This window comes from Pyxicephalus adspersus, chromosome 9, assembly GCF_032062135.1.
Source record: "Pyxicephalus adspersus chromosome 9, UCB_Pads_2.0, whole genome shotgun sequence".
In the NCBI taxonomy this organism is placed as follows: domain Eukaryota; kingdom Metazoa; phylum Chordata; class Amphibia; order Anura; family Pyxicephalidae; genus Pyxicephalus; species Pyxicephalus adspersus.
Window position 1 is genome coordinate 24551890 of NC_092866.1, and position 16609 is coordinate 24568498.

Below are 16609 nucleotides of genomic sequence, written 5' to 3' on the forward strand. Positions count from 1 at the left end.
AGCTATTATCTGAATAATAAAATTCTAGCAAATGCCTAATCGTGACTATGGTTATCTATGAGGGAAGTGTGGAAGACAGTGTTAACTACCCTTTTTGCACAATTTCTCAGCATACAGACATGTGTGCCCTTATTTAGCTCTCAAGTACAGAAATCTTAGAGAAGATCCTTTGGACCCTTTAAGAATTAAAATACACATTGTCAAAACTTTTATCAATATTGCTTTATCGTTAGCATTTTTGTGATGTTTTGGCAACAACTCAAAAAATTTTGTTCTAGCAGTTGGATGAAGGAGGGGGAGCCTAGGGCTAATTTACAAGTTTGCATATATTTAATAGAACCTTAGTAAGTAACATTTCTGAAATGAGAAAGTTGAAAGAGATAAATAAGAATCCTCATGGGTCATTAGTGGATCAAAAATTATATGCACTAGCAAAGGAGGGAGGTTATTCCAACTGGGAGCGTTCTCAGCCAGTGTTTAGACAGATTGGAGTAACCGGAAATGTTCTCTTGGGGAAAAGTTCTGGGAAAACTTGTTGTATAAAAAAAAAAAAAAAAAAAAAAAAAAAAGACTTCTATGTTATTAAAGTTAACAAAGATCAAATAAAATCCATACTTGTACCTATCCCAAAAGCTCAGAGAATGAATGATTTAATGTATAGAAAGGTTGAATATAGAAGATCTTAACAAGGGGAGATGCAATAGTCAAGAGAGTCAATGCACAAATAGATAAATAGCCAGATAAGGGGTTTCTATACCTCAATTCAATATGCAACATTTTAAGTTATTATAGTTGAAAAATTTGATATATCTCAAAAATATTCTAATAGAATTTTGCATGTTAGAACTGACAAAATAATATGAAAAAGGTTTGTTTTAATAGTGATTTAAACTCTAGTTGAATCACATTTAGTCTTCTAAACCCCATTGTGACAGTTTTGTGAAATGTGTGTAGAAATGGCTAGTTGGGAGATGACAACAGAAATTTGTGTCCAGATAATAGGAAATGACTGAACATAGACCCTTCAAGTAAGGATCACAGTTTTTTTTTATTAAGAGCTGCAGATTTACAAAATACAGAAAAGGATGTTTGAAATTACAATAATATGTTAAACCATATCTAAACCCTAAAAGAAAAAGGTGGTATTTTGCAGCAACTAGTCCTAAGACTTGTTGGCTCCATTTTTTTTTTTTTATCAGACTAAGAACATATGCCAGAAATGCAGTGTCTTTGTAACTTCCTGTGAGTTGAAAAGACAGCAATCTTACGTTGCAGTAATGTGTAATGAAAACAAAGACAGATATGTTTTACACTTGATTACTGCTTCAATAACATTTTACTACATACATTATAGAACTAAATGTATACAGAAAGTGCCAATAAGTGTGCTATTTACTGCATTGGCAAAAAACTTTTGCATCTTTTGCAGCCACCAAATATAAAGCGGAACTAAACTCAAAACAAAAAAAAACACATTTACCTTTAATCCCGCAGATAAGTCTATTCATCGGGAGCTTTCTTCCTTAGGTGCCACATTGTTCCAGTATCAGTCTTCAGCCCAATGCTTCCTCTGTGCCAACATCATCTTCTCTCTACTTCGGAGTTATTTCTGTGTCGACCCATCTCTCACTGCACAGGCACGAGAATGGGTGACAAAGATGGGGGAAAAAAAGATTGCTCATCTCACTGCGCATCCATGAGATCAGCAATATTTTTTCCATTAATGAAAGAGCTCTTGATCTCGGATATGTGCAGAAGGAGCAGCTAGGAGCCAACGTAAATTATATTGTATTTTAAAAAGGTGAAAACCAGGATGCCTTAACAATGAACTTAAGTTTTACTTCAAGAAATGCTCGATCAGAGAGATCGTAGGTATCCAGGGAGGCTTTGCATTCCCAATATGTCTGGATCGCCAAGGTGGGAAGGGAGGTGCTAAATTCAACAAAAAATATTTAAAGTAAAAATTTTACTCAAAGTAAAAATTTTGAGTTTAGGTCTGCTTTAAGGACTGGTAAGCTGCTTTATATATACAATTTTTTTTTTTTTTTTGGTTAAATACACTTTAGAGTTTTACATTTTTCAATTTAACTTGTCTTTTCTGTCTGCAGAACGGTTGATCCATGAACTGTGGTACTCAGTTTGCTCTTCCAAAGTTTTTTTTTTATTTATAGAGAAAGGTTATGCACTTAAACCTGAACACTACTTTAAAACACAGATTATAGGCAAGTGGAAAATGTGTGGAAATACCAAATTAATTGTATAAATATCTTTTCAGCAGATCTAAAACTTCAAACAGTCTAATTATATGGCCATAAGGTTGTTGCATTGAGGGTGCAGTTCTAGGAGGTATCAAACAACACGTTCTTTCCATGTAACTTTTATTGGTGGGACAGCCATCAGCAGCATGATTTTGTTAAACTCTGCTTTTTAGAGACAAACATGGCTGAATATCATGGATGGGGCTTGGCAGTGGAAATAATACAGTCTACCAGCTCACAGGGAAGTGATTCCAACATTATTTTTTGGCTTTCTTATCGACACATTCAGCAATTTATCAGGTGATATATTCTATGATTAGATGGGATTTACAATTTTTACTGGTAAGGCTTTACGGCTGTCTGACTTTTAGGGGCACTACTATCACACACACTATAGTTTGCACTCACTCTTGAAGCTTTACACAATGATAAGGATCTTTATTTTCAGCAATGAAAATATATATATTTTTTTAAAAATAAATACAAAGTACAATTTTTTATGACAGGTGACATAATACCTCAAGCATGATAAGAGAGCTAGGTCTGGTATAAATGACGGACAAATGAGGATCATTTTTCCAAAGTGTTAGCTTTGTGAATTTGGCTCAGCATATTTAATTTTATCCATAAAAGGAATTTCATAAAAGGAATCACCATCATTTAAGATCCCCATTTGGCTCGGATAACTAAAAAAAAAATTGTTCTTGTAGAGCCAAATGACTGGAAATGCTGAATACTGTTTATTGAATACTGTCATGGCTTCTCGTGTCTTTAAAAAACTTGGTAGCTTTAAATGTTGGAAACTTAAGCACTCAAAAGAGTAGAACACAACAAAGAATCCACTTTGCATTATAGAGAAAACTGTTATTCTGAAAAAGGTTGCTGTATTCTAAGTTACATTTAAAAGCCTAAACTACATTTTTACATACGGTTTTGATCAATGATACAATGAAATTCTAATTCCTCACTACACAAGAAGCAAATGAAATACACTCACATAACCAATGAACTGCAGTGAAGAGTACAATGCATTCCCCTAAACTCCCATGCGTCAGATAAATGTCATTATTCAGAGAGTTACATATATCTAGTATAATTAGAGGGAAAAACGCTGCTTTATCTTGATGAATTTTTCCTCTACAGTATTTTAAAAGACTCATAAATATTTAAAATAGTTGAACTATTTCAAAATTTAATGATGCTGAGATGGCTTGTTATGGCAAGGCAGAAGTACAGGAGTATTTTATGAACAAAATGGTTTTAAATCAACCTGACAAACTAAACTGGGACCCTGATGTCCCTTTCCAAATTAATTTGTCAAGTGTTTAAAGAAGCGAAGATCTGAGTGGAATTTTCTACTTTAGGATCCTCCTCTCATGATAGATTAGCAGTGATCATGGATGATACAATTAGAAAAGTCTGTCTTATAATAAAGACAGAAACATTTTGACAAGGATTATTCTGTTCTCCAAAATAAGAATTATCACTACCACAAAATTATAAAAAAGCAAACCGAAAAGCTATTAAAAGAAGACAGGAGAGTTCAGTACGATAAAGACACTGAACTCCTAACTAGCCACGACAAGCTAAAATATAATTTAAATGACAGTATCACATACAGAAACTGTACATTGTGCCCTAAGGAATCTTTGGTCTGAAAGGATTTTACCATTTTATCACCATACCGTAGTCTAAAACTAGTTTGTACAAAAAACAGTTTTCTATTGAAAAAAAACAAGAGAAAACCACAAACTAATATGTTGCACGTGTTTGCGGATAAATATTAGATTATTGCAAACAAATTCACCATTAAATAAAACAAAACGCACTTTTTAAAACCATGTTTAACTGTTACTATTTTTTCTTTTTTCAAAATAAGACAATGTGGCCTGTATTTTTGAAACAGATTTCCTTAAATCAGAACAGAGAGTGTTACCCCTATTTTACCCCCCCTCTTTTTTTTTTTTTGCTATATCACTTTTTTCTAACACAGTAAATAGATTGGCCCCTCCCACCATATCCTAAAGAACATCTTGGAATGCTGAGGTTTTTCATCATATCATAACTAAATCATCATAACTAAAATGCTCTGCTGGCTATTGGCTTGACTTTTTACTGAGATAGTCAGAATTTACTTAAATTTCAGCTGCCTATTTCTCTGGATATGATGATCGTTTTATACGTGGTAATGTACAGAACTGCGTAATATGTTGGCGCTATATAAATCCTGTTTAACAATAATAATAACAATAAAAAAGCTAATCTCTGCTGATTTTCACAGATCTGTGACAAGTGTACCTAACTGAACTGTTAGGTCAGCACTGTTTGTTTATAGGACTGCATTACTTTCATATATTGGCTGCAGGTCTGCAACCCGTTCAATTCACAACAGCATACTAGGTGAACCACTATTATACCATTTTCATGTTTATTATTCACCTGCAACCTCATTTCATACTTCAAAGTTCTAAGGTAATCTTATTTGCCATCTTGGTGTCACCAGGCAAGGGACGAGGGGAAAAGGAGGAGCAGGGCATTTGGCGTATGTCCAGCCAGAGGGGTTTAGGTGAAGTTTTTGGGGCATACACAGTACACTGTTGGTCCACAAGTGGGTAATTTCCGACAAAAGTTTTGTTCGGAATTGTGCCTACTGGTTTAAATCTAGCATGCTCACGTTGTCTATATAGAATCAACCTGAAATAGCTCCCCAATTATTTCCCCTTCATTGGTTTGCACAGTTGGCATTTTGTTGAACTAAAGAATTCTCTGTACTGAGGGCTAAAAGCTAATCCTCAACAGATGAATGTATACTTGCAATGAGTAAATTTGAACAGAACCACTATTACATAACATTTTTTTTGGAGTAATGTAAAAAGTAATATATAGGTGCAAAAAAGCTGCCTGTTTCTGCTATCTGTCAGTACATTTCAGAAATGTAAATCCATCCTACAAACCCTAAACTAAAAGTGTAAACAGTTGCATAAAAATATTTATTACTACATTTAATGTTTTATTTGGAGTTTTTTTTACAGTTCGGTCCAAAAATATTTGGACAGAAACAACCTTTTTCTACTTTTGGTTCTGTACATTACCACAATTAATTTTAGATGAAACAACTCCAGATGCAGTTGAACTGCAGACTTTCAGCTTTAATTCAGTGGGTTGAACAAAAATATTGCATAAAAATGTGAGGAACTAAAGACTTTTTTCTACACAATCACTTCATTTCAGAGGCTCAAAAGTAATCGAACAATTGACTCAAAGGCTATTTCATGGGCTGGTGTGGGCAATTCGTTCATTATATCATTATCAATTAAGCAGATAAAAGGCCTGGAGTTGATTTGAGGGGGGTGCTTGTATGTGGAGGATTTTGCTGTGAAAGGAGCTCTCCATGCAGGTAAAACAAGCCATTCTTAAGCTGCAAAAACAGAAAAAACCCATCCGAAAAATTGCTACAATATTAGGAGTGGCAAAATCTACAGTTTGGTACTTCATAAGAAAGAAACAAAGCAATGGTGAACTCAGCAACGCCAAAAGACCTGGACGTTCACGAGAAGACGATTTCAGAATCATTTCCATGGTGAAGAGGAACCCCTTCACAACAGCCAACCAAGTGAACAACACTCTCCAGGAAGTAGGCCTATCGATATCCAAGTCTACCATAAAGAGAAGACTGCATGAAAGTAAATACAGAGGGTGCACTGCAAGGTGTAAGCCACTTATAAGCCTCAGGAATAGAAAGGCTAGAAAAAAAACATCTAAAAAAAGCCAGCACAGTTCTGGAAAAACAGTCTTTGAACTGATGAAACTAAAATCAACCTTTACCAGAATGATGGCAAGAAAAAAAGTATGGAGAGGCGTGGAACAGCTCATAATCCAAAGCATATCACATCATTTGTAAAACATGGCGGAGGCAGTGTGATGGCTTGGGCATGCATGGCTGCTAGTGGCACTGGGACACTAGTGTTTATCCATGATGTGACACAGGACAGAAGCAGCCGAATGAATTCTGAGGTGTTCAAAAACATACGGTCCGCTCAAATCCAGCTAAATACAGTCACATTGATTGGGAGGCGTTTCATAATACAGATGGACAATGACCCAAAACATACAGCCAAAGCAACCCAGGAGTTTATTAAAGCAAAGAAGTGGAATATTCCCGAATGGCCAAGTCAGTCACCTGATCTGAACCCAATTGAGCATGCATTTTACTTATTGAAGACTAAACTTCGGACAGAAACTTCCACAAAAAAACAAGTATTAGAACATAACATTTTATTTTCAGATTTTAAAATTGTCCAATTACTTTTGAGCCCCTGAAATGAAGTGATTGTGTTAAAAAAGGCTTTAGTTCCAGTACAGAATCAAAATTTAAAATCCAGAACAGACAAATTCTTTGTCCAAATATTTATATATATATATATATATATATATATATATATATTATTTTGTTTTTTGATCAGGATTATTATTTAGTTTACATAAAATCATCTGTAATCATAACTAAAGAGATTATAATTTTATGATCAGAGAAGGAACTTACAAAGTCTAACAGCAGACACCTGGGAGTATACAATATTTCCAGTTACTACACTTCTTTTAATCAGCAGATTATGCATTCATTCATAAGTATTCAATTTATGAAACATTCATAAGTCTTTGTCTAATGCAGAGGACCCAGCAGCTACTCCCCTGTTCTGTCTTGTAATTATTATGCCTCCAAGGTTTTTAGGATATGGGAGAAAAAGGGTGAGTACTCATTATCCTGGGAAACCTTTCTATGCTCCATATACCTCACAGTAATTCTATGATAGAGACTCATCTAAGCAGCATGCAATGTACTCCTACTGGCTCAGTGTCACTAACCTTAATGTGACAGTCACAAGAAAGAGATGTTTAATTATAACATTTTTCTCAGCAGGAAATAATTTTAGAGACAACTTTTCATTTGAGGTTTTATCGGATGTTACTTTCATATTATTTGTACATGTTCTGAAGAGCTGTTTTTAAACAGTGTTTAGTTTTATAACAGACAGGACTTAGTTCTTCAAAAATGTTTGGTTAAAAACGGCAACTGTGGTTCTCTAATTATAGATAGATTTTGCAATACTTTAAATGTAAGTGTACTGGAGAGTACCAGGTTTCTAGTAGTCAGTCAAGTACTCACCAACAAGGGTTGCTGCTAAAATACTGCTAGATCTATTATACATCTAGGGGTCTAATATTAAGGGACGTTGCTAGTGGACTGTGGGCTCTAGAATTATTTACAAATACATTTGACCTACTTCTGACCTGCACATAATCAACTTCAAATGGGTTTTGCATTTATAAAGATTTTTTAGCAAAGCAAAACACACCTAAAGCAAGAAAAAGACCATTAACTAAGGCCAGTATAAGGTAAAATAAAATGTAACCAAGGCTTTCCAGCAAGTTTTATATCACCACTCAGAATATATATCACCCTTCTTGAAACCTATACAAGTAGACCCCAGGTTAAGGACATCTGACATGCGGACGCCTTCTAGATACGAACGGGGCCTCCCGCTCTGTGCAAGAAGGAGGCTGGATAGGGCGGGGTGGGGCTGGGGGATTTGCATGACTTGAAGAAGAAGAATTCTTTTGCTAAACACAGCTGAGGTTGTGGGTGATCCTAGGGGGGTGAGCTCTTTCTGCAACATCTTGTAACTCTTTAATGACCAAGACAAACTCTGCAGTTGTTTCTTTTTGCATATCAAAGCACAGCTTGCTCCAGAAGTTAATTAATGGTTAGGCTCCATAATTTTTTTTTTTTCCTTTGTTTGTGATTAACTCACAGTGAGGATTTGTTTACAGTAACCGACACCATGCTGCTAGATAATAGGTTGAGACAAACATCTGTCTTTATTGCATTTATACATATAATGTACCTGTTCCGATTTAAGCTACGTACACACTTCCAATTATTATCGTTGGAAAACGAACGACGAACGATCCTGCACGATATCTACGAACGATCGTATAGCACCCATCCTGTACATACAGATAACGACACGATCGTTCGTAGATATTGTACACACAATAGATACGATCGTTTGAGCGATAGAGGAACTATGTGCACGACAGGAAGTGAACGAACGTTCGTTCATTACGCATGCTCAGACCATGGACGATCAACGAACGATCGTACACACGAACAATGGTCAACGATCGTCGTCCGATCCGATCCGCCGGTCCGGTCGTTCGTTTCCAACGACTTTCCTCGTTCGTCGGCGTCGTTGGTTACTTTTTTTACGAACGATTTTTGCCCAATCGACCGTTCGTCGTTCGTTCGTCATTCATTTTGAACGATAAAAATTGGAAGTGTGTACGCACCTTTACTTACAAAATCAACCTAAGAGCAAACCTACAGTCCCTATCTCATATGTAACCTGGGGACTACCAGTATACCCCAACTAGCAATAGAAATCTGTCACCTTGCATTACATTATTAAACTGGGATTTAATAATATTTACAGCAACAACAAATACATATAGACATTTAGAGCAAATCCAGGGAAACTTTAGAACTACTGGTCCTCTATCTCAGTGTTTTTCAACCGCTGTTCCGCGGCACACTAGTGTGCCTTGAGAGATCTTCGGGTGTACCGTGGGAAATTATCCAATTTCAGTTAATTGGTCCCAAAATGATTTATTTACTGCAAAAAATTTGTCTTCATTTGTCTATACCAGCGATGTATAGTGATAGGCAGAACCAAAAAAAACTCTTCCACTAGATGGCAGCAGGTAGCTAATTTACGTGTCTGACTTTTTGGTGGTGTTCCGTGGGATTTTTCTAATTGTAAAATATGTGCCGCGACTAAGAAAGGTTGGGAAACACTGCTCTATCTGACCAAACACAGGGCTGCCAAGTAAGACATGATGGTTGGTGATTATACACTTTTACGATTTTGTTTGATATAATACTCAAGCATGATATACCATATATACCTTAAACAGAAATAAATACTTATCTAAAGACAAGCTAAAATAACACACAGATTCATGTGATTACTATAGCTATAGCAGTTCATGTGGTGCTATGAGAGCTTGTGAGAGATGATGCCATCTGGTAGCCTGTTTACACAAATTAAACATGAAAAAAAAATCTGAGTGTATTCTCAGACAGTAAGACAGAGTAACTATGGGTAGCAAAACTATTATGAATGATGTAATAATATAATATTTTGTGATGTTTATCATTACTGCTACAACATCGGGCATGCGCAGAAAGGGCATTTTTTCCCACTAAGGGGAAAGAGATGACGATCTCAAGCATGGGCAGTGAGATAGGTTCTCTTTTTTTTTCCCCTTCACAGGGCTATATCGGGTATCGGGTGATGTACCAAGAATACGGGAGAAGAAGACAAACAGAAATTCTAGGATGACCCAGAACTGGATCAGGAGAAGGAAGGTCCAGCACCATAAGTGTGACTTTTTTATTTTCACTTTAGTTCAGCTTTAACTTATGTCTGACATTCTACAAAATGTGAACAATTGATCACCATAATAAAAAAAAAAAAATTACTAGTTTTTTATGCTTTTAAATGCCAAGAATTATTTACTTCTCTGGTATTTTTTGTCCCATCTGTCATTTTCCACAGATCCATACATTTGTGGTGAATATGTCAAGCTGACATAAATTAACTGAACTATTCCAAATATTTTTGATTTTTTTTCTTTACACATAGTCTGATAATTAAATCCACCGGATTCTACATATATCTGTATCTGAAAAATACCTATACCCTTACATATTTTTGTACAACGTACAGGGTTAGTGGAGCTTGTTTTCAGACCAATCCTAGCTAACCTTTTATTTAAAATTAGCTACATACTAAAATTTGTAGAAAACAGTTCCAGTTGTCTTACACAGGGACATATTTACAAAGAAGGGACACTGCAAGAGAATCTTCCTGGTGCATGCATTTTACATTACAGGGATCGATTAATCACTTGTAAATGTTTGGTGAACGTCCCATTTACTACTATATACGAACAGATAAACAAATACTAAAAAAAGTACAAAGGATCTTTATACATAACAAACTTCGATTCTAAATATAAAAAAGTTACTAATATAAGTTATTATAGTACAGAAAATAAAGCTTTACAAAAAAGCAATCTAAGATTTTACCAAATGGTAGCTTATAGTACCAGGTAGCATATACGGTACACAAGTATTTACTTATACCTAGAAGCTAGTTGGTTCTCAATTTAGACAAGGAACTTATTGCTTGTGACATTTTCTTGAGGTTTATTTATACCATAGAGTGAAAACACCCAATGAATAAGAAAACCACAAAGAACTGCACATTATTTACTTAGATCTCTGACCTCAAAATGACGGTGAAAAGTATAAGATTAGAATGAAAAAAAAATCTAACAGGAAGAAATCAATATTACTATAAATAGTAGCTACGAGAATTTTATTTACACCATATCATGTTGCGTTTTACACACTCTTAGACCTTTTTAGGCCACAATATTTACTGGTTTCTTAAACAAAAGCCATGTGACCTGTTACTCCATGGTGTAATAGATGTAGCAATAGGCTAATACTGAGTTGACAAACTCAGCTGTGACGGATAAGTACTGAAAGTAACCAAATGTAAAACCATCAGCAGTTCCAATCTGGAATGTGTGCTAATTGGTAGAATTACATCATACAATCTCAACTATCAGCAGAGTAGGAATAAACAACACATGTCTTAGTAGGAGACATAACTAAAATGTAAAAACACTCTATTTAAATTATTTTTTTTTTTAAATATATACATAAGTGACAAAACCCCATATTTCCCCTTCTATCAGGCCAAACCCAATACTCATTAGAAAGGAGACCAATACACTTTTTTAAATGTTGTATGATTATTGTTACTAAAGGGCTTACACAACACTGCCCAAGTGTGGGATTAACAAAAAAGTAAAGATTACCTTATATAAAAGAGCTAGATGAAGGATTGAACTGCTGCCTCTTTGCAACATTATTGCCTAAATTTGTAGACCAGAATGGGTACCTTAACCCCCTAAGCTGCAGTCTGAAGAGTAACTGGCTACAAAACTATGCCAAGCACATGAACAAACACTTGATCTTGATCAGAATTACAAGAGATGGTGTTGCAACATTCATACCACTTCCTTGCGTTTTTCATAGTGCTGGGCTCATGTCCAGCAACAGCTTCTTAGCTCAACTAAAACCTACCTAACACAAATCTAAAACCTAAAAATGTACAAAGAAATTGTTAAACTTTAAAAGCAAAAATGACATATACTAACATAGAGTTTAAAAGTAATAATAGCAATGTACTGTTATCAGAAATTTTACATACTACATAGTAACACTCAAATACAAATCAGTGTGTAACAGTATTGATAAACTGAAGATTAAGTAATTATAAGTACATATATATCATTATTGGACAGATATTTTCCTGAACTATATATTTTATACAGGAACACAGTGGTTTTGTTAGGGAGATGTTTATGACTAGTTTATATGGAGAGAGGAAATCAAAGAAGTATAAAATGACATGGGTATAAATGTATAATTATGCTCTACAAACTACATACCACTATACCGAGAGCCAAGAAACTCCACTAACCATGCACTATTATGCAAACATTGTACTTACAGGTTTCACCTCTTTAGCTTCAGGGATGATGCAGTCATCACTGTCAGTTGCTGTAGATTCATTTCCATCAGTTGTTTGTTTCCCATCATGATCTAGCAAAACAGCAATTAAATAATGGAATATGTATAAAAATACTGAAAATAAACTTTGAAATAACTCTACTAGCTAACAAATTACAATAATATCCAGGAAGCAGGTTCAGCTTTTATTTAGGATGGGAACGGTGGAATAAAAGCATATGGACCAGGTTTTCACAATTGTACATTCTCTTCCTCATCAACTGTCCAAATTTGGCAAGCCTGAGAATTTACAATGCCATAGACATAAGCAATCTATTTAGCCCGTTAAACACACTGTTTAAGACATAATGATTGTCAGGATCTCCACAGGCAAGAAGTGTGGGATCACCCAAAGTTTAAAGTCTAAGTAACACCAAGTCTTTGCCAGGGCACCCGCAAGGGGTGATGGGCCCATATCCTGGAGGCCACCGGGTTCTTTGCTGCTGGATGTCACTAGGTCGGAGGAGGAAAGTTTGAGCAGCCTTGGTGTGGAGACAGCAAGTGAATGCAGTTCGAGTCCAAGCAAAGGTCAGGGCAGGAAACAGACAAGTGTGGTTAGGATACAGGCACAGGTCAGATCAGGTCAGGCAGCAGACAAATGTAATCAATTCCAGGTCATGGCAGGTGGCAGACAAGTGTGGTCGGGGTCCAGGCACAGGTAAGATCAGTAAGAGCGATAAAACACAACGCAGGGTAGCAAGGTGACTGGTGCAAAGTCACAGAACCAGCCACCATTACTGCTGAGGCTAAAATAGTCTCTTTAAAGAGCTCCTCCTCCCTGGGCCGTGTTAGGTGAAGCAAGACTGCCCACAGACATGTGAGACCAGAAAGTGATACATGCTAACTCAGGCAGAGGCAGAGAGTTGCGCTTGGCAGCTCGACAAGGCAGACAGGGGTTTGCTGCTGCAGGACAATTCAGCAAGAAGCGCCGCAGGAACTGACAAATATTGTGATAATGCAACAAGTGTTCATTAAAACGCAAAAACTACTTTATAGGAGTAACCCACAAAAAAAGTAAGTGGTGTTATTCCACAAGAGGGAATTAGGGCTGAATAGGGTTTAACAAGATTCTAAAAGTTTTTAAAAGGATAGAACAGAGAAATGCGCATGTATAGTGGATGTGTGCTGCATGTTTTTTTAGCTCTTATAAAATCCCTTTATCCTTAAAGGTTAGAACATTAAAATGCATCTTGTTACCTTGTAGGCACTTCCTCGTTGTGTACCTGTTTTGGTTAGTCACTGCCACAGATTGCTATATTTAGTTCAAATAAATTATTAAAATTGAATATAGAATTAGTTGAATGTGTTTAATACCTTCTGCCTCCAAATCTTCAGATACTTCAGTTTCATCTCCTGATGTGTCATTGCTTTGGGCTTCATACTGGCCGTCTGAAAGTTGAGAGCTTTCTTCATTGCTAGTTGCAAAGTTCTTCAGTGCTTTCTTTGAAGGTTCCACTTCTGCAGGTTTACTATGTTCCTTTTGAAAAAAGAGCATATAATATTATTCCTAAATTTCCAGCACTGAAAAATACAAAAGACTTTCAAAATTTGAAAAGCATCCATGGACCCTGGTTAAAAAAAAATGACTTTTTTCCCATGCAAACAAGAAAATAAAAGGTGAATGAATGGTGTTCCTCTATGGTGTTAAAATACTACTACACTCCATAAGTGTGATCACGAATTATGATTTTAGCGCTCTCAGACCAGTAAAACTTAGAGCTGCTGATCTATAACTTTTGAATTTTAGAGTGGATCGAGTGGGCAGATTCAGGGAAGTTGCTATCGGTACAAATGACTTGCAGTATGGAATTTACAATATCTCCATATGGATCTATTACATTTACAATAGGAATGCCAAACGAAAATGCTTAAAGGAAAAGCTGGAACCAACATTTAAAAAAACCCAAAAAACTATGTTAACACAAAAGTAATAAAATTAGGGGCAAGTGAGATAACTTAATTGCTTAAAAGGAAAATAAGGTAATTGTCATGGAGAGGTTTACCTACAATTTAGATTATTTGTGTTGGTAAAATAAAATGTTTGCAGCAAGATGGTATTACTAAATAGTTCTGGGTGTTTGAGGTTTGTCACATTTAGAAAACTAATATGAACATTTTCCTGTAAACTCTATTGTTTAAAAAGGTTATGACATTGATGCATTTTGTCAATATCAAGCCTCCCAGTAAAGCACCATTATAAACTATATGATTTAAGTCAGCCACATTCAACATTTGTTTTTTTTCCCCGCAATAACTATTCTACTTCAATTTTCCCTAATATCCTGTCAGAAAAAAACAGAATGATTCTTATTTTAAATTGTGTACATTATGTACAATAGTCAAGGTTCTGTTTCTAAGAGGTTAGCAAGATATTATTTCTCGTATATGCCTATGCATGGTTCTTTGCCCTCCAGGTACCAGATCATTCAAAGACTCATAAAGACCGTCAAAGAAATAGAGCAAGAATAAGGATTTAGTTCTGATAGAAGTCTGATAAAAGAAGTATTTTAAATTCTTCTACACATTTTAAAAGTTTTCTGGTATAAATAAAGATTTACCTAAAGCTCTCATCTTACATGTTCTAACTTCTAAAACACAAACCGGTGACTATACGTACACTACAATGGACATCTCTGATCTTTTAGATATAAAATGAGTTTAGTTATGTCTTTATAATGTGTGGAAATCATATGCAGGAGGCACTAAAAGGAATATGCAAACATTAAAATTTTCAAATAATTATGTGCACATTGCTCTACACCCTTTATACACTTCAAACAAACTTTGAATAAAACCAGGATACTCTCTAAAGAACCAGCTAAACCTGGGTAACCAACAATTAAACACAAGAAAGGGTCCTCAGAAATAAAAATGGGTTAGCTAAAAAGACAGTAACAACTTCCTTTCCCTGAAACATCAATTTAAGCCCTTTCTTAAAGGAAGAGTCACTACCATGAGATATTCAGCAATATGTGATTCTTGAACAATCTTGGGTATTCTGTAGACGAAGGGCTTTTTCAATACATGATAAAAAAGAGTTTATAAAACAAATAAAAGGAGTCTGTAGATCTATCTGACAAAATTAAACAGAGATATAAAATGAACACACACACACTAACAGCCACTACACTTTTACTCAACTCTAAGAATTTAGGATTTCACTCCAAAATTTCATATTCATAGCAAGATAGTGATTGCCAGACCAAAATTAAAAAAATCTCATTAAAGTGATCCATTATTTATCATTTTGTCTTAACATATCCTAGTAATAAATTCAACATCTACATAATAGTGGCTGGGGAGATTCATACCCATAAATATAGGGAAAAACAAGCCATAAATCAATATGTGGCCAAAGGTTCAAATTTAGTACAACACAATATTGCACAACTTCCTTGTGGTTTAAGTTAAGTACTAGAAAATCAAAAATGCAAATCAATTCCCTATTATAATATTATGTAATCTTGTAGTACTGTATTTCAATGTATTCTTTGATCACTAAAATGTACAAATCATGTAATTTAATTATTCGGGACATAATTCAGTTGCTGGTTCAATATATTTTACCTTGATATTGTCTTTAGGATCAATACAATAAGACAAAATCACATGTGTAATTCTGTGTGTCATAATGAGCCATTCGCTATATCAGCAGCTTTAGCAATACAAAATTTACACACAAAACAATAAGCGACAGCTTATTTCTTACAACATATAGAACTTAAAAAACCTACCTCAGGGATATTCAACATAGTTACAAGATTTTTAGTGGTTTTACCAGCTGTTTGGTTCATTGAATTCTAAAGGAAAAAAAGATTTATTGATATACCTCAAATAGAACAAATATTCCATCAAGTAGCGATCACAACTTTAACTAATGTCACATCCCATAGATGAACAGCGCAGTAACAAAAAAAGAAAAAAAGGCTTTTTAGCCAATAAATATCTATATCCTGTATTTAAGTATTGCATTAATTTTTATGTTAAAATTAACAATACTTATGTTATATTATTTGTTTATTGTTACTTACCTGTAAATCTCAAATCTGATTCCTAACAAGCAACCTTTTTTGTCTTAAAAAAGCATTAAATTGTAAAATTTAGTTAGGATCATTTACTTCATTTGATGGAAGTTATTTTATACTGAATGTTGTTTTACCATGAGTACAATTAAAGTTGGCTAACATTTTTATATATGTAGATGCAGATTACCTGTTTTTTGTTACTGTGCTGTTTTTCTGTTAAGAATTAATAATATACCATGTGGAAACATTCCCCTTCGAATTGAGGAAATGCTGCCATCTAGTAATTTAGGGTCCATATTTGACTGGACTTGTTTAGTAATATTGAAGATCTCCTTAAACCTTACTATGCCCAAAGGCAAGTGTTTACCCCTAGATTGTTTTGGAGCTCCTTGTGCAAACCCACACAAAGACAGAAAGAACATGTATAAGAAGTATTTGAACAAATAAATGCATAGTACTTACTAAATTTTCTGTATTCGCCTCAGTAAAGGAGACTCTTTTTCCTGCTGTGATTTTTCGTGCTCTTGGCTTTGGCATAGGTGTCTGTGCCAAAAAAAAATATTATATATACACATACATACAGACACATACTATTTATTCTACAGTTTTATAGTGTT

The 16609-nt window shown here is 34.9% G+C and overlaps 1 protein-coding gene across 1 annotated transcript in view; it reads right to left on the minus strand.

Moving 5' to 3' along the window:
• The window catches only part of RPGRIP1L (RPGRIP1 like), an 81731-nt gene that overhangs the window by 11344 nt on the left and 53778 nt on the right, over window positions 1-16609 (minus strand). Inside the window, exons 18-21 of the mRNA XM_072422752.1 lie at window positions 16455-16535; window positions 15702-15767; window positions 13282-13444; window positions 11909-12000 (exon numbers count right to left, since the gene is read on the minus strand). Coding sequence (XP_072278853.1) covers window positions 11909-12000; window positions 13282-13444; window positions 15702-15767; window positions 16455-16535 — 402 coding nt within the window. The remainder of the gene's footprint in view (window positions 1-11908; window positions 12001-13281; window positions 13445-15701; window positions 15768-16454; window positions 16536-16609) is intronic.